At 37.1% G+C, this 19,920-nt stretch overlaps 2 protein-coding genes across 4 annotated transcripts; both read right to left on the reverse strand.

Moving 5' to 3' along the window:
- Positions 1–6,439: 6,439 nt before the first annotated feature.
- On the reverse strand, positions 6,440–12,949 carry LOC113358339 (cytochrome c-type biogenesis CcmH-like mitochondrial protein). Of its 3 annotated transcripts, XM_026601881.1 has the most exons (5): positions 12,614–12,896; positions 11,492–11,584; positions 10,229–10,404; positions 6,956–7,087; positions 6,440–6,862 (listed from the first exon to the last, which is right to left on the reverse strand). In XM_026601881.1, exons 3-5 carry the CDS (start codon positions 10,370–10,372, stop codon positions 6,677–6,679), a joined length of 462 nt encoding a protein of 153 aa, XP_026457666.1. In that variant the 5' UTR covers positions 10,373–10,404; positions 11,492–11,584; positions 12,614–12,896; the 3' UTR covers positions 6,440–6,676. The 3 variants fall into 3 exon arrangements, with proteins under 3 accessions (XP_026457666.1, XP_026457665.1, XP_026457664.1); XM_026601880.1 differs by lacking the exon at positions 11,492–11,584 and having other exon boundaries at positions 12,614–12,949; XM_026601879.1 differs by lacking the exon at positions 11,492–11,584 and having other exon boundaries at positions 10,229–10,412; positions 12,614–12,894.
- Positions 12,950–13,049: 100 nt separating this feature from the next.
- On the reverse strand, positions 13,050–18,485 carry LOC113358338. Its single transcript, XM_026601878.1, has 9 exons — positions 18,046–18,485; positions 17,102–17,488; positions 16,865–17,005; positions 16,646–16,749; positions 16,332–16,553; positions 14,779–15,273; positions 14,208–14,632; positions 13,625–13,718; positions 13,050–13,511 (listed from the first exon to the last, which is right to left on the reverse strand). Exons 1-9 carry the CDS (start codon positions 18,226–18,228, stop codon positions 13,346–13,348), a joined length of 2,217 nt encoding a protein of 738 aa, XP_026457663.1. The 5' UTR covers positions 18,229–18,485; the 3' UTR covers positions 13,050–13,345.
- Positions 18,486–19,920: the final 1,435 nt, after the last annotated feature.

A 19,920-nucleotide genomic window follows, 5' to 3' on the forward strand; every position in this document is an offset into this window, starting at 1 on the left:
ATGCAATCAAACCGAATATTACAAATGAAATGAACAAATTGTTTTTTTTTAAGGAATAACACCGCTAGATTTGTATTTCCTACTTGAGATACCTTCTGGGGCGGGAGATGATCCTCCATTTGACCAAGATAGTTGGTTAGCCGAACAATGATACAAAGATGCACTTCCATTGTACTTCCAAGTAACAACACAATGGTATGATTTAGCTTTAAAAGGTGGTGGAATTGCTAATTCCGGTTTGAAGGCATATATAGTCAATGAATTGCATGATGGTAACGATCCTGATATGGATGGGTATAGCCCTTCTAAAGATACAAAACTTGCTAAGGTATTTATTTTATGGATACTCGGTTCATGTTTTTTCCCTCAAACTCAAGTACTCAAGTTGGGTGGCTAGAGGTGTTGCAAGATATGGAAAAAGCTGCCACTTATGATGGAGGGTAAGCTATATTAGCTGAATTATACATTTGTCTCGATCTCACATTTTGTGGGGGGTAAAACATTGAAGGTTGTTGGGGAATCCTTGAGGTAAATACGCCAATACATTTCTTTAGATTTATATCAGTGTACAAATATTTAGCAATTACAATACGCTAATACATTCCTTAGACTAAATATAGTTTACTTTCCATTATATGTATTTTACTCCAGCTCTGGTGGTATCCATGTTTCAATATTGGTGTATCAAGACATTTAGATTACACGACGAAATTTTGGCCAATGATAGTAAGGTATGAAGGTGATAATTGGCAGCAAAGACAACAAAATAATGAGCGGGATAACATTCATGTGTGGAGATCCCAAATTTCGATTAAGAACAAATATAATGTTATTTGGAGGCCTTATCTGGATTTTGAAGAATACAACACTGAGACCGTTAGAATGATCATAAACTTTTCACTGCAGCACATGGTGTTGTATAATCCTGTTAGTAACATTGGTGTTTATTTTTTTGGGAAGAGATGTTCTAGAAGTTAGTTGGTCTGGTGGGAGATCCACTCAATCCTCCATGAAATAGCTACCGTGTACGGGTCAAAATACTTAGAGATAAAGGCAAGAGGCTGGCAAAGGTATGAGACTAAATTCACCCCTTGTGATGAATACCAGTATGACCGATGGCACAAGAGTGTTACAGAGCCGATAATTCTTAAAGAAGTTTTACACATCTATGGTTTGGATTTCGTCTCAATAGGAAGAGGATTACCGAAATTGGATGCTCCAACACATGCACCACCAGTGATTCCAACCTTCACCAGTTATCCTACACCGGGACCTTCATCTTCTTCGACTCGACGACAAACAAGATCTTCTTCCTCATCGGCTGGGTCTGATTTTCCAGTTTTGAGTTGGAAGCTAGAGACTTTTAATCTTGCCGGAGAGCGTCAAATTCTTCCGGTTGTGTCGCAAGGTCTCGAGCGTCCTAATTCTTATAAAGGCACTTCGGCAAACTCAAGAACAATTGATCGAACAATTGAATCAAATGGAGTTAAGAAATATGAAAGCTAGACGGATTTACGTCCAACAATTGCGCGTTCTAGGGGATACATTAAACTTCAGTCCTAATTTTTCTCAGCGTATAATAACTCCATCCTCCCAGGATGTAGTGCGAGAAACACAAGTACCTCATGTACCACGATCTCCATATCATCTAGTGCAAGGTTCTCCAGTTCGTCAAGTTCATCAATCTACATATCGCCAGGAAAATGAAGAAGGTCCCAAAGTTTATGGGCAATGCTATCCCGCACTGTCGTGTATAAACGTTCTATAAGCTAGCGGGTTCCCAGCCGTTAGATTATATCATCTACCCAGCAGATTAGTTTAGATTAGATATCAAATAAATAATTAATTATAGGAAGCCCTTTCAAGTTATTTAATTTAAGATTATAGATCCCTGAAACAAAATCTCTCTTTCCTCTTTTAACATCCCGCTTCCGCCATTTCAGTTACAATCAACATCACCATCGATTTCAAAAGATTTCATCTATAAATCTTTTCACCGCATTTGATCTATGGATATTAGGGTCAATCTCTAATTGATCTAACCCAAAATATCAAGACATCAAACCCCAAGTGACCTTTAACTTGACAGACAAATATGAAAACCAATTTCTATCAGACAACAATATCTTTACATGAACCAAAAATCTAAAATTCTTCTTTAGAGAACCTGGTAATTGCTAAATCATTGGATAATTGATTAAGTTTTGATCTGGAAGTTGATGTGTATATCCATGAAAGTACCACCAACACTCATTCTTCTCTAAATTTATCACCAAATCATCATAAGTAAAAAACAATTTAGATGTTGGTCTTTAGTTTTCGCAAGATTTAAACTTTTTTTAGATTGATATGATTATGATAATATATATGATGGGTCTGGGTTTGCTTCTTTCAGGTTTAGAAAGAATTTAACCACAACTGTTTTGCAAATATTTGGAGGATAATAAGGGTTTTCTGTTGATAATAATAGTGGTGATCAGATGACATATTTTCTGATGCCATTGAATGAACCTCTATAAATCTCAAATGGAGGAAAGGGGCGAGAAAGCAAGATAGACTGCAAGGACTTGGTTGTGATGTATAAGGGATTTTTTTCATATGAATAAGGACTGTTTCGCAATCAAATCTATTAACAATTTACATCCATTATCAACGGCTGAAGATACATAATATTATCATCCAAGGGTTTCTAACCCGCTAGCTTATATAGCTTCCTCGCACTACCGCGCGAGATAGCACTGCCCAAAGTTTATCAAGATTATAGGAGATCATTAAACTTTGATGGATCTCCAGTTGATCCTTCATATCCATAGTTGGCAAACCAAAGTGGGGGAGGAGATAATGATCAAGGGTCTCAACTTGCAGGAACTTATGGTGGATTTGGAAGTTTGATGCAAACAGGGACGTATTACAGGAACTGGAATGGAGCCGAATAACTAAAATTAACCATGTTTTTAATATTTGTAAGATAAAATTATATTAGTTAATGTAAGTTTTACATGTAATCAGTACTAATTTATCTAGATATGAAATGATAACTTAATTGTTACTTTCTCTCGAGCAGTATTTGTACTTTTCAATACCCAAAACGAGATATCAAAAAATCCTTTAAGATAGCGCAATGAGCTTCAAAAGTAAAAATTCTTTTTTTCCATCTTCGTCATTCCTCTCGAGTTTCAATACAACATCATCATTTGTCTCACCCCTAAGTCTATAACGACCAACAAGCCGAACCAAAGCTATGAATTATCTAACTTCATATTTTGTATCTTCAATTCGACAAAACAACCTAGCCACATTGCGATTGTTTGGGTTGCGGTATCATTGCAGAAGTTATCAAAGATTCTATGGATATAACTCATACTCATTACCCCATTTTGACGTCGTTCTGCACCCCTAGCCGGATATAGAGCTACATAGTTTCGACAGAGCGACAAATCTTCATCCAGTCGTAAATTCAGCTGGATTAATATATGGTTGAGCCATTGGTCAGAAAATTTGTTGGTGTACAAGGAAGATGTGATTTGGAGTTGAAATCAACTCAATTTATAGGAGGAAGATTCATAACAGTTGGATGTGACTAGCCGTGTCGGCTCAATAAGAACCGACCGGCTCAAGATGGAATGCTACTTTGATCTGTTTGGGACGAGTCTCGGCTTAGTATTCCCTGGTCGTCTCAAGTTGATCCGATCGACTCAATCTGAGACGCAATTTACAAAAAATTCTATTTGAGGGTTTTCTCATCTGTTGTAGTGGTTTGCTAGTCCCACTGTAGGTGTATAATCATCAAACCTACTTGTTTTATGTGAACAATTTAATCCAAATATGGACGAGTTAGTCCAAAATTGTGACATATCCCGATTTTGGGACTAAACGTCAATTTCTACTTGAGATGTTTGGAATGCTACTCGGATCTATTTGGGACGAGTTAGTCTCGGCTTGGGACGCTTTAGTCCACTCATCTCAGGCCTAGTACTCTCTAGTCCAAAAAAGCCCCGTCTCAAACAATTTAATCCAAATATGGACGAGTTAGTCCAAAATTGTGACCAAGTTAGTCTCGGCTTGAGACGTTTGGAATGCTACTCGGATCTGTTTGGGACGAGTTAGTCTCGACTTGGGACGCTTTAGTCCACTCATCTCAGGCCTAGTACTCTCTAGTCCAAAAAAGACCCGTCTCAAACAATTTAATGCAAATATGGACGAGTTAGTCCAAAACTGCGACCGATCCCGATTTTGGGACTAAACGTCAATTTCTACTTGAGACGTTTGGAATGCTACTCGGATATGTTTGGGACGAGTCTCGGCTTAGTATGCCTTGGTCATCTCAAGTTGAGCCGATCGACTCAATCTAAGACGCAATTTACAAAACTTTCTATTTGAGGGTTTGCTCATCTGTTGTAGTGGTTTGCTAGTCCCAATGTAGGTGTATAATCATAAAACCTACTTGTTTGATGTGTCTATTGGACGTTTGGAATGCTACGTGTTTAAAATTTTCCTATTGGACGTTTGGAATTTCCCGAAGGAATAAATATCATAAGAAAAAAGACGTTTTGATTTTTTTCTTCTTCTTTTCAGTCTTCAAAAGAAAAAGAAGGAATAAATGATCTGTCCGTTATGCCGTTTAATTCAGTTTTTAATTCATTTTTTTTTCAAGCTACGTGTCACAACTACGTTTATGGTGTCAATTACAAAATTGTATCCATTCGTTGCCTGTGTGATTTATTAAAAGCGTGCGAAGGATAGCAGTGTCTTTATACATTTTTTGGACTAATTTGTTCCTAGTTGGATCGGAGTGGACTATCTGTTCTTTTTTGTGCGGTTTTGGACTGAACCGTTTTTTCCCCCTACAACAATTGGTATACATTGCAAGCTTATTATAGGGGCGACATGGTTTATTAGAGGGGCGGAATTGTGATAGTAATGTCCCTTTAGTTGGTTAGGGGATGTCTTAAAGGGGATGTAAATTGACTAGATTACCCTTTTCATCTTATATCAACCAAAATCAAATCAAATTTTTTTAAACCTAATGAATCATAAAAAATCAAATCAGTTTTTTTTTTCATCTTCTTCTTCATCTTCTCTTCTGCTCCATCAACCGTAACCTCCATTAAAATGAAAATTTCATCGTCTTCGATTAATCGGCGATTTGAAAAATGTTTGGAAAAATCCAGTTAGGGTTTAGTTTATCGAGTTGGATTTAAGTTAATTTTGTATCAAAAATTATTTTGTATGAAAATTGAAATTGAAATTTCTGGTTGCATGTGAGTTACGGTTGGTAATAACTCAAATATGAACCGTAACTGTAGATTGGGTTGATGTTACGGTTGGTTTTAACTCAAATACCAACCGTAAGTTCTTAGTTTTGAGAAATATGTTCAGTTACGGTTTGTATTTGCATCATATTTATCAACCATAATTGAGTTACGGTTTGTTATTCAAACAACCATACTAACCGTAAATAATCCTGTGTCTTAAGAATTCATCAAATAATGATTTACGGTTCAAAAGTTAAGTTGACACACCAATCGTAGGGTAGTTACGGTTGGTCTCGATTCATTAGTTACCAACCGTAATTTAGTTACGATTGTTGTCCAAATTTAATTACCAACCGTAACTGGTTTACAATTGGATCTTCCCAAATTTAACCAGTTACGGTTGGTATTCGATAACTTACGAACCGTAACTCTTAGTTACGGTTGGCCACTAGCAAAATTGCAACCGTAAGTTCTTCTGAGAATTTAAAAGTTTTGATTTTGTTACGTAGTTTAGATAATTTTGAGCGAGAAAAAGCTAATGGGAGCTAATTTAGAAGTATACCTGGTCACTGGAATCACTCATTTTGGTTGAGTGAATCAAAATCTAGGGTTTCACAAATATCACAAAAGTTTTTCTTTTTCTTCTCCCCTGAACCTTTTTTTTTTAACTCTAAAAATCTGACTTTGTTTTGATTTTGAATTAATATAAGTGAAATTAATCATTAACACTAAACTTGATTATCATCACTAAACTAGGTTATCAATAATGAGGATTAATTTGTCATTTCCAGTTTTTTGACAAGGAACATCTTGAATGATCATGTAATGACCCTTTTTGTCCTATTAAAATATTGCCCCTCTAATAAATCATGCCAACCATGCCGCCCCTATAATAAGCTTGATACATTGTACACGTTGGGTCCTGCGGATTCTGCGGAATATTTAATCAGTATATCACTTCCAACCACAGATGCACAACATTGTTGAAAGGGAAGGCATCTATCCAGCGAATCCATGGTATATGGGAAATATGAAAAACCCCTTTTACCTGGTAAGATCTCAGCCAAACACATCTCTTTGTCTTTGGGGTGTTGACTTGAATCATAAAAACACAAGTTTTATCAAGTAAACAGCGAGAGGGGAATGTAGCAACTACATGAGCATAGTTTGGCTATGACATTCCGTCAGAGTCAAATTCAAGAAGCATTCAGAGGGTAAAATTCTCCTTTACAAAATTTTGGTTTGAACTAAAACTCCAACTTTGGATAGTGTTTTTCTCCACCACTGACAATATAATGCAATTATATAAGAAAACCTTACAGAATCTCGCATTAATTGGTAAAACATTACCAAAGGAGGCAATAAAACCTATAAGAAGATAATGGAAGAAGAAGTTGTGCAAGTTATGGAGTCAGCAGTGATTATAAACCCCACCATCGCCTTCTTCCTGGCGCAGGTGGTGGTGTTAGAATATCTAGCATTGTCTCTCTTTCTCTCGGGGTTAACGGAACACCCCTCACAAGGTTCAGCGCCATTATGTGCACGTTAGTCTTCTGTCTATGCTTTTGATAAGCCCATACCCCTGCCGCAGCCCCTGCAACTAGAAACTATATCCAGAAACCCAAAACTGTAATGTTAAACACCAAAATTTTTAATTTAGATCAAGATCATATCAATGATAATCCTTCATTTTAACTAACCGGTGATAGCCAAAGAGCCGCAGTTTGTAGATCAAAACGTGGAGCGTAAAGTACCGTATCACCAAAATCGTCCTCCAGCTTTTTAAATATCTCTTTATCGCTTTTCCCAGAGCGAATTTCATCGCGGATCAACTATGAAGATGGTGTCAGGATATTTGAGACTTACTAAATATAATAACAAGGTTAGACTAGAACGTCATATTGCTCCCTTCCTATACAAATTTGATACAGACTAGATGACCATGTATATTAGAAGGTGTCTTAGTCATGTTCCGACAGGATCCCGTTTGAATGCGTTTGAAAAGTCAAGGAAACAGTTTGCAGTCAAATTGCTTTTCATCCATCTTTTTGACCAGATCCTAATAGATAAAGACCTAGATAAAATGAGGTTGAGTTAAAGTGCCCCAGTTCTTGCTAATCGTCACAGTCTTTCTATCAAACCTAATTCAAAGTTAAATGTTAAGTTGAGGAATGAAAACACAAACAGGTGCTACTAAATATTGTCTTGTGAGTTATATTACGCTAAAAGCGTACAATTACTTAGCAGCTTAGCATGATTGTAACCACGAAAAATCTAATCTTAAGATCATTATGATAAATGCAATTAAGAACCGAGGTTGGCATACTAAGTCCTACCTCCACAGGTTAGTATTTTATCATGGTTCCTTCCATTACTATTGTTTCAGAGCTTCCAAAAAAGAGACAAAGCAGAAAAAAGAAACTAGCTTAGACTTTAAGCAGCCCACAGTTAATGTCCATCCCCTTTTAAAGCAATTCAGTATGTAACCAATCCTCTCTATAAAGGGGATGCACGTCAGATTTTAAGATAGCTTCTTTGTCTGCTTATCCTCTAAGACACTTCCTCTTCTCTGCTTTATCTGTTCCTCTTGAAGCTCTATCCTTGGTAACGGAAACAATTTATATTTAGACCTAGTATGCCAAACCACGTAAATCTCTGTGTCGATCTCCAGTTTCTATCAGCTACACTTTGATTACCTACACAATGAACTCAAGATCATCTCTATTGGTTGACTGCTAGATTTCTAGTGGTCACAGTAATTCACCTCCTATTTCATATTTTCGCTCCTTGATGACTAGTTATGCCGATTTGTATATAAGGAACCAACACATTCTGTTTCGAATTAGGGAATAAAAAATTCTTTCAAACTATCTTTTCGCACAGGATATACACAAAGGAAACTGACATCCAAAATGGAAATCTTAGCCGCTTAGGCTTCATTAGCATCCACGAAAAATATGCATGGTGCAAACGTGAAAAAATAACCTAAATTCTAAGAGAGCAATATTTGATCATAGTTGAGCATTGAGCCTCTAATTAAACGGAAAAAATATGCAGCAGTTTTCTCCGCCTATGGAAATGCACCGCCCCTTTACCTCCTATTTTAGTGGCCAATTTTCAATCACAATTTAGATCTAGTACAGATTCCAACAAAAGTACACGTTTTTTTTTTCCATTTAAATCATGCAAACTTTTGCAGATACCAAGCAGTCTTAAAAATCTTTACGGGTGTTTCAAAATCAAAAGAGAAGAAGAGAAGAAAGCCTACGAACATGAAGGAAAGGCTATAGGAACATTTAAAATCAGCGGCAGTTCGACGATGGTGTTGCTTAAGATTTCAGAAGGATCATATTTAGTTTGACTCAGGAGTAACTTGATTTAATTTTTGGAGTTTTTAAAGGAAGAAAAGAAACACACAGAGAAAGGAAATGTTTTTAAAGATATCCAAATCCAAATTTATCTCAAGAATGGTGACAAAGAGTTTCAAGGGAATAAAAGTGTTGTCAGTAGAGAAAGAAGAAGAAAGTCTTGGAGAAAAAGCATTGAAGCAGATCACTTAGAATCCCTGGAAGAAGTTGATGCACCATTGTGGGATCAGCTGAAGCTAGAATCATAATCTATATACCAAGATACAGATGATGCTTAGATTCAAATGACTCTCAAGTTCCATAAATGTCTTCACACCAGTTAATTTTTTTTTTTTACTTTCTGTTTCACGGTAAGACTACAGAGTCTCAAATGCAAACTTATCATACAATATTGAGCTTCCCTATTTAGTGTTGAAATCAAGAAGCAAACTTATCATACAATATTGAACTTCCCGCTTTACTAATGAAATCGGAAGGTAGTGTCATGTTAGATATTTGAATAATTATTAATTAAGGTTTTCAATGGGGAATTTGCGGGTAGTTTCAGGAATGAGTCAAGAAATAAACCAGAAATCAGCTATGCAAATTCAAGATACACCTCAAACTTACAACAAATATAAAACCTAGTTCTTACAAGCTAGATTTTATGCTGGAAATAAAATGTGCAACTCATGTTTAAGAAAAGATACATTTACTGAAGGCAGTTTGAGTGTAACGGGGAATCAATCATTACCTTCAGTAACTTGTGGCATCACTTAGAAACAGTTCCAGACATCTTAAGTTTGTTCACTGCCACGTTTCGTGAATCTAAGAATCAGAATGTGCCTTATTCTATAAGGGAGTTCATACCTCTATGAGGTCCAACTCGAGAAACAAAGAACGAGAAAAGAGGCTTTTTAATCAAGAGTCAAGACCGACTTGGGAGAGTTAGAATAGAAAGCACTTCAAGTCTAAATAAGTGTTCTGCGAGCAAGATAATTCCGCAAGACAAATGCATCTAATTTCCCTGGTCATATATCCATCTTTAATACATTTAATTCTACTTAAGCCGTCTTATGCACTTAATTTCACTAGGTTCTAAAACAAAGTAGACACTCAAAATCCAGTTTCTGAGGGCCTGCCTAGTGATATGTTTGGCTGGACAAGTGGATTCTTATATGCTGTAAAGGTAAGTTGCATGGTACCAAGACACACACCAAGATGAAGGTCAAGGACCGCAGGGAAGTTAGTACCTCTTCTTCAAGACTAGTGTAGCTTAACCTTCAAATTCCAACATTGACCTTATGGACACGAGTAGAACGGCCAAGGCTAAAAATCATATGATGATGACTCTACTTACAAAAACAGTACAAACTAATAGGCACTAAGTTTTCTTGGTCATGAAGAAGTTGATGTTTTGATCATAATTCTATTTAACGTAAGTTTGTTGCCCTAGAATCAGGATTTGAGATGACATATTCATGAATGAGAAAACCTTAACCTAGTAAATCTCTTCAGTCGATAAGTTTGAGAATGTCTCTTTGTACTTCTCTAATATATTCTTGGGAAGTTGGTTCTCTTCAAAATATGTACGAAGGAAAAAAAAGAAAAAGCAAAATGAGTTACCTTCTTCAGAAGAATGGCAACATCAGCTTGTGAATCTTCAATTGATTGACTTCCACAATCTGTACAACGCACATTGTGGCTAATATTTCTGGCCCTAGCTTCCACAACCTGTGCATTCTTCACTGCTTCGTCTTCCTTCTCCATCGCCAAAATGACCACTAGTACCACCAAGATCTCTGGAAAACTACATAAAAAAATGAATCAAATTCTTCCATATTCGCAATTTCCATAGACTAAGTATTTAGCCAAACAGTTTTTTTGGAAAAAAATACGTAATACCCATAAATTAAAAAGTATCCAGATAATCCAATTACTGAACAGGAATTGATCTTGATGGAAACTATATCTGATCAAAGAATAATTTGGACCCCACATTTCATGCAGCTTAAAAACCAAGTTTACCATACCTTAAACAGGTACAGGGTACCAAAATCGAAACATGATGAGTAAAACACTCTCTGCTCAACTTAATATTTAACAGATGAACTTTTTATTCTGAACTTACTTATAAAAGGGTGGTAAAGTATGAAAAATAAAATTCAGTACATAATTATCAAAGAATTACACAAAATTGTGGCAAACAACAGATTAAACTTGGATTCATTGATGACTATAAGGTTTGTACAGTTTGAGAATCATATTTGTGGCTAACAGAGTAAGTGTTTGTTTTCTAAAGTTGTTCCTTCTTTCAAAATAATTAAAATAAAAGAAAAGAACAACTTCTTCTACGATTCTACAATTTAAGCTGAGGAATCTCAGCTCTGTAGTTCCATTTCAGGAACCAAATGTAATAAAATAGTGAAAACGTGGAGTTTCTTACTAGTCATGCACCCCTATAGTAACCAATAATTTCACGTCTACTCTATTTCAACCAACTTGCAAGTATCTCCATTAGTTGCAATAAGCGACAAATTTAGGATTATGCTATTAAATTTCATTTTTTTCAGAAACATAGAATTAAAGAAGAAATTTATTAACAGTAACCAACATATGTATGATATTAAATTGCTTATCCACAAACTTGCTATGATTAACCAATGGTTTCATTTCCACAGTATTGGTATTCCAATGGTCAAGTAGTTGATTCTCCTAAAATGAAGCTTACACAAAAGACAGGTAAAAATCTTATGGAGCTATTTGATGGCAGTCTACCTATCAAGAGATCACTCAGATTGTTCAACTCTTACAATATGCTGACCGATCTTAAATTTGGAGCATAGGTTTGCTTCATTTTAAGGATTTCGTTATGGTTCTGAAGCATACCAGATTCAAGGGTAACCAGAGCTGTGCTTCTCGCTACAGTTGGTGATCCTGAAAGGTGGACAGCCTAATCCAGGCAAAGAAGCTTATTCTGAACTGCACAGCAGACTTTTATCAGTGCACTTCAACGGTAGGAGTGGATTTTAAACTGATTTTGATTGAAACCAAAGTTATCCTCGAAAAGCATTTTGCATATTATAAAGAGGACTTGCTTTTTCTTTTTTCTTTTTTTTTAGAGCTAAAATCCTTCAAAAGAAAATGAATATACAAAATGGTTATCTTTGTTACTCGAATTCGGCCTGGTAGGACGGTGTTCTTAAATCTAACTATCTATCACTGAATTTAGGCTTATAGCCTCAACTACCAGGTGCAAAATGAAACAAAATAAGCATGTTTTGACTTCAGGTTTTCAACATTTGGTGCGGGAAGAAGGAAAATCTCTTGCTGGAGCACGTCAATTCCTAAGGTAGCACAAAACTCAATTACCCAACCTCATAGGTGGGTGAAGTTACTCTTTCCTGTGCTGGTCTAGGGTACCTAAATATTCTGCCACCAGTATGAGTGAGTTACGGCTCAAAGTGGAGTTGAAACCCTCTATACATCTTTGGCAGGGTAAATACCAGGTCCTCTAGCTTTATAAATGGAACTGTATAGTATACCATTTTTGAAAAAAACATTGCTCAGCATATAAACAAGCAACACTTTCTACAAAGTAAAATACAATTAGTCATAAATAAACAAATCATCTCTTTCGTTGTTTCATTAGTAAGGTTACTGAGGTTCAAATGGTCAAATGATGTGATAAAAATACACAATATCCAGAATGAAACGGTGAATCTGTAACCTATAATTGTACAAAGTACATATCTTTCTTAGCATTAATTTTCTCTTGGGCATTTCCACAAACAACTAGATTACACGCCTGAGTTAGACTTGTTAGGGCTTCACATGCAATTAGGATGGAGGCTAGTTCGAAATCAAAATAAGAGGTTTGACATTCAGAATTACTAATTTAGGGACGAAAGCTAGTTCGAAATTGAAACAACGGAATTGTAAGAACTTAGTTCGATTACGAGTTTTTTCTTTCCAAACTAAATTGACTCGATAAGCTCTTTCAGCATTTACCTTATTATTCGATTCACGCAATTAGGTCAGTTTGATTGAATCCGACAGACATCCAGTGCTATAACCTGTTCTACTCCAAGTTTCCCTTCTCCTTCGCGATGTTTTGCAACCTGTTCTACGCATGCCAGTGAAGAAGTATTGAAGAGAATTTTGTAGTAAGGGTACCCAGACGAGTTATTGGTACAAAATGTGATCCAAGTTCCGAGTCGATGTTGCTAGTCTACGTTTACTAGCTGACAGCCTGACACTCTAGGCGGTCAAAGTGTTGTTTTTGTTCACTTGAAGAAAACAACGTTTGGACTCTCTCCATCCACTTCTTCAAATATATATTGAGATGAGACATGAGAGTAATGTTTGTTAATCTGTTCTGCGTTTAGACTTTGAGAATGATTAGTATTTCAGAACAGGTTCAAATTCACTGACTAATAAATTCCAATTCAATATCTAAAGGGAGAAAAATGCCATTTAACCATTAGATTAGATGTTGCTTACAAGAATGAATCTGCATTACAAAAATGATCCACTAATACCTTCAAATTCATACGAGAAGATACACCATGCCCTATTCTAAACTGTGTTTCGTGGCTTCAAAAGCTCAAAATCTTCTACATGCCCAACAACACCACCCAACGGAGGCAACTGTGGAAGCATGGCGTGGAGTGGCGGGGAAACCATACATAGCATATCAGAAGGAAAAATAAGTAAATAAATCACTTCAGATCCCATTTTGCTTTAACTTTCCTGTTCTCTTTGTTTATGAGGTATGTTAGACTGCAGCTCGGATCTGCTTGTCCCCCAGGCAAGTATGGAGTCGTGGCATAGCCACCAACACTCCCTAAAGGATATAAACAGCCACGGCATAGTTGAAGGAAGGCTAGTATTCAGTGAAGTCGGAATTCTGAAAGAACGTGATCCATTTAAAAGTCATTATAGGAATATATCCAGATTAAAAAAATAAAAATTGTGATCAATAGTGACGCGCAGAGGTGCTAGGATATGCAGGAAACTAACCTTTTCCCGGTAAGAAGTCCATAGGCTGACATTGCACCAGAAGAGATGGAAACTCCACGAAATACATCTTTGTAGTGTGGTAAAATGATTTGTCCTGCAAAAGTTTCCTCTCCGAAATCAGCATCCTTATTCGCGAAGTCAATTGAAAAAAATAGAAACAAGATCTTCAAGAACTAAATGCTACTTCTAAACTTTGGAAATGTCACAGAGCGACTTTGTATTTACTAAAGAAAGAGATGAAAAATTACAGAATTGGCGTATTATATGTTACATTGACGAGTGATACTACAGAACAGAGAAACGTCCAACCTGCTCCAAATGATACAGCTGATAAAAGTTTGCATACAAATAAGATCTTTTAACTAAGACTAAACTAATCTAATTATGAGAGAGGAGAAAGAAAATCACCAACAAGGTACAGTTACGGTTAAGATTCATTTAGCTAGAGTCTCAAACAGTCGTTATTTCCACCATTGACAACAAAATGCAACCAAGGTTTGCAACTAGATAAGCACTATCATGTTTACCCATTTAAAACAGAAAAAAAAAGAAAGGGGGGAGCAGAACTGCTTGTGGCTCTTACCTATACTTGCAATGTTGCTTCTGAGAATCGAAACCAGAATTCTAGGCCTTTCGCTTTTCTTCTCTTCTGTTTTCATCGGCGGTAGAGCTTGTTTACTGAAGAAACCCCTCCTTGAAGAATCGGGCTTTTTGTTACTAGGGCACAGTACTATTTCAAACCATAACCCAGTTGGAAATCTTCTTCGCCTCACCATCCAGAGAGCAATTTTGGCATACGGTGTAGCATGAAGAATAGATATAGCAACCTCAATCATAATGCATATCAGACTGATGGTTGTATTCAGAATACTGAAGAAAATATAGAAGACTGACGTTGTTGGAATTAGTAGTAATAGTGGTGTAAACAGAAGCGATCCAACCACATGCTGCTTCACAGTGTAGGCATTACTATCATATCTTTCCCGAAGTGGGTTCCATTTTCGACCCCTGCCAGGCAATAAGAACACCACATGAGCCCACTAAAACAATTACAGCGAAAGGACATCTAGCATATCCTGTTAACCAGGTTTTAAAGACTGTTTTGAAGACTGTTGCCTAAAAAGCAAACTTAGGAAATATATAGGTAAATTCACCTGAAAAGACGCCAAAGAGCAACAAGTGCCTGGATCTGCAGATAATATATAAGCGAGAACAATCGATGAAGAGTCGACACGTGTAAGGTTGCCAGCATAATAGTATCTCTGATTATAGAGGCAGGTACTGTCACTCCCAGTACAATCCCGCATACAGCAAGCCCTTGAATAAAATATCGAAAGAGGAAGTGCAGAAAGAACCAAAGGGTAGACCAAATTTGAATTGCATTAAGTGAGATAATTCCTAGAATCCCTGCTAGTTCTGTATTCAATTTAAAGCCAGCAGGGACCCCCATTAGCCACACACAACCAGAACGCAACAAATCATTTGTAATGCCATGAGCAAGGTTCAATATCCATGGACATAATGCTTCTACATTGAGTAATAATGCAACCCCAACAATATTTCCAAAGAACGCATCAACGACTACACTAGACCAAACGAAATGCTGACGCAATGCCGCTTTATGTACATATTCTGCATTTGATTGATACCTGCAAAACATTTCAAAAATCAGGACAAGAGCTATGGACCTTTTAAAGCTAAAAAAACAATCTTGTCAAGAACCAATGTGAAAAGGCCAACTCATCATCAGGAACCACATATTAGTACCACCATGCCACACGTGAAGAGGATTTCAAATACCAAAGTTGTCTGCTGCGTATGATCGTAGCAATCCGAAATTTAATGTAGTTATCACGAAGTTAAAACATTTTATATTTGTGACATATTGGTCGGCAGGGCCGGCCCTGCCTTATAAGCGGTGAAAGCCGCGCTTGAGGCCACACAATGAAGGAGGCCACAAAACTCAAAATTTTCAAATGATAGAAAGAGGACCTTATGTAAAACTTATAGTATACATGGAGCACAGTGAAAAAAAACAAACTTACGAGGATTCACTAAATAGTAGATTTGTGAGGGACCAAAAGAAAATTAACATTTTGTTATTATAAACTTTCTGCTTAACTGCTTAACAAGGGGCCACCATATTTTTTTTGGCTTTAGGCCTCCATAAACGCAGGACCGGGCCTGCTGGTAGGTATCTTACCTAGTTAACCCTGGGCTATCTGTGTGTTCATTCATGACATCGGTCTATAACAAGTAACAACTCACAAGCATTATTTTGGAAGTAGTAATTAGCAAATATAGAACTACTCCCTCCATCCCTCCAAAGATGACCTATTTCAAGTTTGCACTTTGCACAATTCTTAAGGCAAGGATGGAAAAGGGATATTTTTGTACTTTTTCCGATTATATCCTTGTACAACTAGTAGAATTTAGAAATAACACATCTCTCAAACTATGCCACGGATATTTGTAAATTTTAAACAGTTGGAAAGCATTTTAAAACACCTACGCTACGAATATAAACATGAGTATCAAATTATACATATTGCTTATACTAAGATTTAATAATAATAATAATCCATTAAACGGGCAATTTTAGAAATATGATCTATAAAGGTCAACTTTTGGAGGGACAAAATTTAAAATGAATAGGTCATCTTTTAGGGGACGGAGGGAGTATATCATTGAGGATAATAAAATTTACCTCATACCCCAATCCCGGAGATAAACCGGCCAATATAGAAGCTGACAACTACGAATATGAATATTCCTGCATGTATGACCAAATGGCCTTGCCACTATTTTGTAAAGGAATAATTCGGGACCACAATGCATAAATCTATGACATAACTGCAGAACGATGTACAGAAAAGTGAAGAAGGAAGCCACGAGAGCCGCTCCTAGATGCAATGTGACATTAGCTAGCCTGAACAATCACAAGACAGGCTATTAATAGCAGGTTTTATGACAGAGAGGTATCTTAGCATAAAGAGATATATGTAAAGACAAAAAGATTACCAGGACATAACTGGAAATTTGTCAATGGAATTTTGGGGACCAAGGCAACTCTCAAGGACTAATTTAGCAGCAGTAGCACTATTGATAGCGCATATGACCATATCCTGCATTTGATTCCAAACTTTGTTTACCAGATCATTAAGAGAAGGCTATAATACAAGTAATAGGGATATCAAAAGGACTTCATAAAAAAGGACAAGAAGTCCATGCCAATGTTACCAATTCTGTATGAGGTCGTTTCTGGTGAAGTTCCTGAATCCATACGGGTCTCTTGGGATGTATTCTCACTTGTCCGGATGAATCCCATGAGTTCAACGAAAAATGGTGTGAGCCAAAAGTAGGCGGGTCATATAGAATTACCTGAATCCATTTAAATAGAACAAAAAGATTTTAGAGAGAATCTGAAAAGGAGAAAATATAGCAATAACCAGATAAAGGTACTCCTCACTTACATACGTGAACGTCAAAGCTAGCCAATACTAGCCCGTCTAAGTGTACGTGATGCAGTGTTGGAATCCGAAGGGCATTTCCACATGAAGAAGCAGTGTCATATGAGAGCTGGATCCAGTTACTCCTACTAATAGATTCATGCCTATGCTGTTCTAGGAATCCATCGAGTTTGCAGCATCCACAACTCCATCTCTCAAGATCTTGAAAAGACGAGTTTTTATTCTTCTGTAAATTTATGTCGCCATTGGTCGTCGATGAGTAATTTTCTTCAATTTCAAGACCTTCATCCTGCCCATCAAAGCTGCAGCCTGCTGCACAATTTCCCAACATAGAAAATGTTGATTTACCTTGTAGAATTAGAGGCATCTTTGCATTTGTAAAACGAAGAATCCCCTGAAACAACATTCAAAAACAATTAGCATGGGTCAGAAACCTGTTCAAAATAGGAACACCTACCTATCTAAATTTCCCACACTCTATGATTTAAGTCAGTATATGGAAGAAGAAAAAGGAAAGAACTTTACAACACAATGAGACTTCTGGTAATAGTGATACAACAAAAAGATCACTGCGCAAGAATCTTTTGAATAAATGGCTGAACTCACATTAAGAAAATGTGAGCACGAGTAATGTTGCAAAAACTGACAAGTGCATCGAACAAGTCTCTCATTGATATTTCTGATTATGTCATTCTCAAATCTTAACTTCGAAGGTGTAGAGGAATATTATGACCCTTAAAAAATGTAGACTATCTCCTCCTTATACAATCAAATACTTGCAATCAAGCCTAATCGACGAACCTAAAATTATGTCAAATTTCATCAATCTAAGAAAAAAAATCCTAAATAAGAAGAAAAAAACATTTCTATGCAAAAACATCAAACGAAGCAAACCCAAACTCAAAATATAACTCTCCATGTGTTTATTTAGTAAAGACAAAATCAATATACCTGAAAATCGGGTTGAAGATAAGAATGTGAGATCTTTTCTGGTGAAGCAACAACTGAAACAACAATGTCAAATGAAGTTGAAGAAGGAAAAAACCAACCAAATAAAACCACTGAATTAGGGGTTTTTTCATCACACGAGGTGTTATGTTGTCTAGGCCACCAAATCCGACATTTTTGTTTCATTTTTTTTTCTGGGAAGTTTCTAAGAAGGTAGCAAAAACTGATGAATGCTCATGTAAAAAACCTAGATTTTGTTCTTCAAATGAAACCCTAATTCATGAATGGGAATGGAGAACAAAGATTTGATTCTAGAGACTTTTGACTGAGATAAAGCAGAAAAAAGCAACTGCAATTGTGTGTGATCAGTGAAAAGATACCGAGGGTATTATTGTCTGTATATTTACGGGCGATTGCTACAAGGCAAGGAGGTGATACTTTTGTTAATTAATGGCGTAATTGTTTTTGCCGTCTTGAGTTGTCATCGCGAGGATCAGAAATGTCTGGAAAGCATCTCGAGGGCAAGCTGGACAGCCAATCACCAAAAAGACAATCGAGAAGGCCAACTAAGTGCGTCGAGGACTCGAGTAATCATGTACTTGCAGATACAAATGCAGCTTTGGTGTATGGTATCGGTAGGGCTGCACAAGACCCGCCCACCAAACCCAAACCCGCCCGTACCCGTTAAACCCGTGGTTTTTTAGTCCATACCCGCCCGTTGTGGGTGCGGGGTTGGTTATGAAAAAAAACCGTTGTCTGTGGATGCGAGGTTGGTTTAAGCTACTACCCGCCCATACCCGCCCAAAAAACCCGCAGATTTTATACCATAAGATAAAACTAATCCTAGCCGTCCATTATGAAACCCTAATACTAGTAGATAGGATAACTGATAACCCTCATTCACTTTCTACACTCTTGTCTATGTTCGGCCTCTCCTCTTCTTCCTCCTCAGTTCTTCTTCTTCACCTACGAACGACAATTACCAGAAATCTTCACCAGAAATTAACAACAACAACTTCGAATCTTCACCAGAAATCGACAACAATCGAAAAATCAACAGATTCAACACTTAATCTTCATCTGTGAACTTAAGTAAAACATGTGTGTGTGTGTGTGTGAACGAGTATTGAATTATAAAGCGGGTCTAAGCGGGTTTAAACCCATACCCGCCCAACCCGCAGCGGGCGGGTAACAAAACCCGCCCGCTGTTTGTGGGTGCAGGGTTGGTTTTGAAAAAAAAAAACCCCGCAATATGTGGGTGCGAGGTTGGTTTGATCTTATACCCGCCCATGTGCAGCCCGTATCGGTATCTGTTTGACATTGATTCAACATTCGTTGGATATTTCAATAAATGTTTGGCGAAAGGGGTAGCTCCAACGTTTGTGTTCGACCTGAGGGCAAGCTAGGCAGCCAATCACCAAAAAGATAATCGAGAAGGCCAAGTGCGTCGAGAACTCGAGTGATCCGTTAATCATGTACTTGCAGATACAAGTGCAGCTTTGGTGTATCTTATCGGTATCTGTTTGACATTGATGCAATATTTGTTGGATATTTCAATAAATGTTCGGCGAAAGCGGGTAGCTCCACCGTTTGTGTTCGACCTGACGGGTTAGGTCGCGGGAATCTAAGGGACAGCGCTCCTTAGTAGAGTGTGAGACATCGTCTCTCGTAAAAAAATCTGGTTTTAAGTTCGAAAAACTAATTCGATTTTCCAGAAATTTCTACAAACGCGCCTGTCCTCATTAACAGATGTTTTCTGAAGGCATCCGTTGGAGATGAAGAGACATCTCCAATAGACATGAAACCCTCAGTAAATTGCGAAGACTTTATCCCATCTCAACATATCGAAAATTTCTGATTTCTTATTCTCTCTAAGAA

This window comes from Papaver somniferum, chromosome 3, assembly GCF_003573695.1.
Source record: "Papaver somniferum cultivar HN1 chromosome 3, ASM357369v1, whole genome shotgun sequence".
NCBI classification, from domain to species: domain Eukaryota; kingdom Viridiplantae; phylum Streptophyta; class Magnoliopsida; order Ranunculales; family Papaveraceae; genus Papaver; species Papaver somniferum.

Bases quoted from the DNA above. Each gene is read 5' to 3' on its own strand.
- LOC113358339 (XM_026601880.1), bottom strand. From the start codon at position 10,372: ATGGAGAAGGAAGACGAAGCAGTGAAGAATGCACAGGTTGTGGAAGCT. The intron at 7,088-10,228 runs GTAACTCATTTT...CCATCTTCATAG, and splicing joins TTGCCATTCTTCTGAAGAAG to TTGATCCGCGATGAAATTCG. The intron at 6,863-6,955 runs GTTAGTTAAAAT...TTCTGGATATAG, and splicing joins CGGCTCTTTGGCTATCACCG to TTTCTAGTTGCAGGGGCTGC.
- LOC113358338 (XM_026601878.1), bottom strand. From the start codon at position 18,228: ATGAAACAAAAATGTCGGATTTGGTGGCCTAGACAACATAACACCTCG. The intron at 14,633-14,778 runs GTGAATTTACCT...ATTGCCTGGCAG, and splicing joins GCTCTTTGGCGTCTTTTCAG to GGGTCGAAAATGGAACCCAC. The intron at 13,512-13,624 runs GTTAGTTTCCTG...ACGTTCTTTCAG, and splicing joins GGACTTCTTACCGGGAAAAG to AATTCCGACTTCACTGAATA.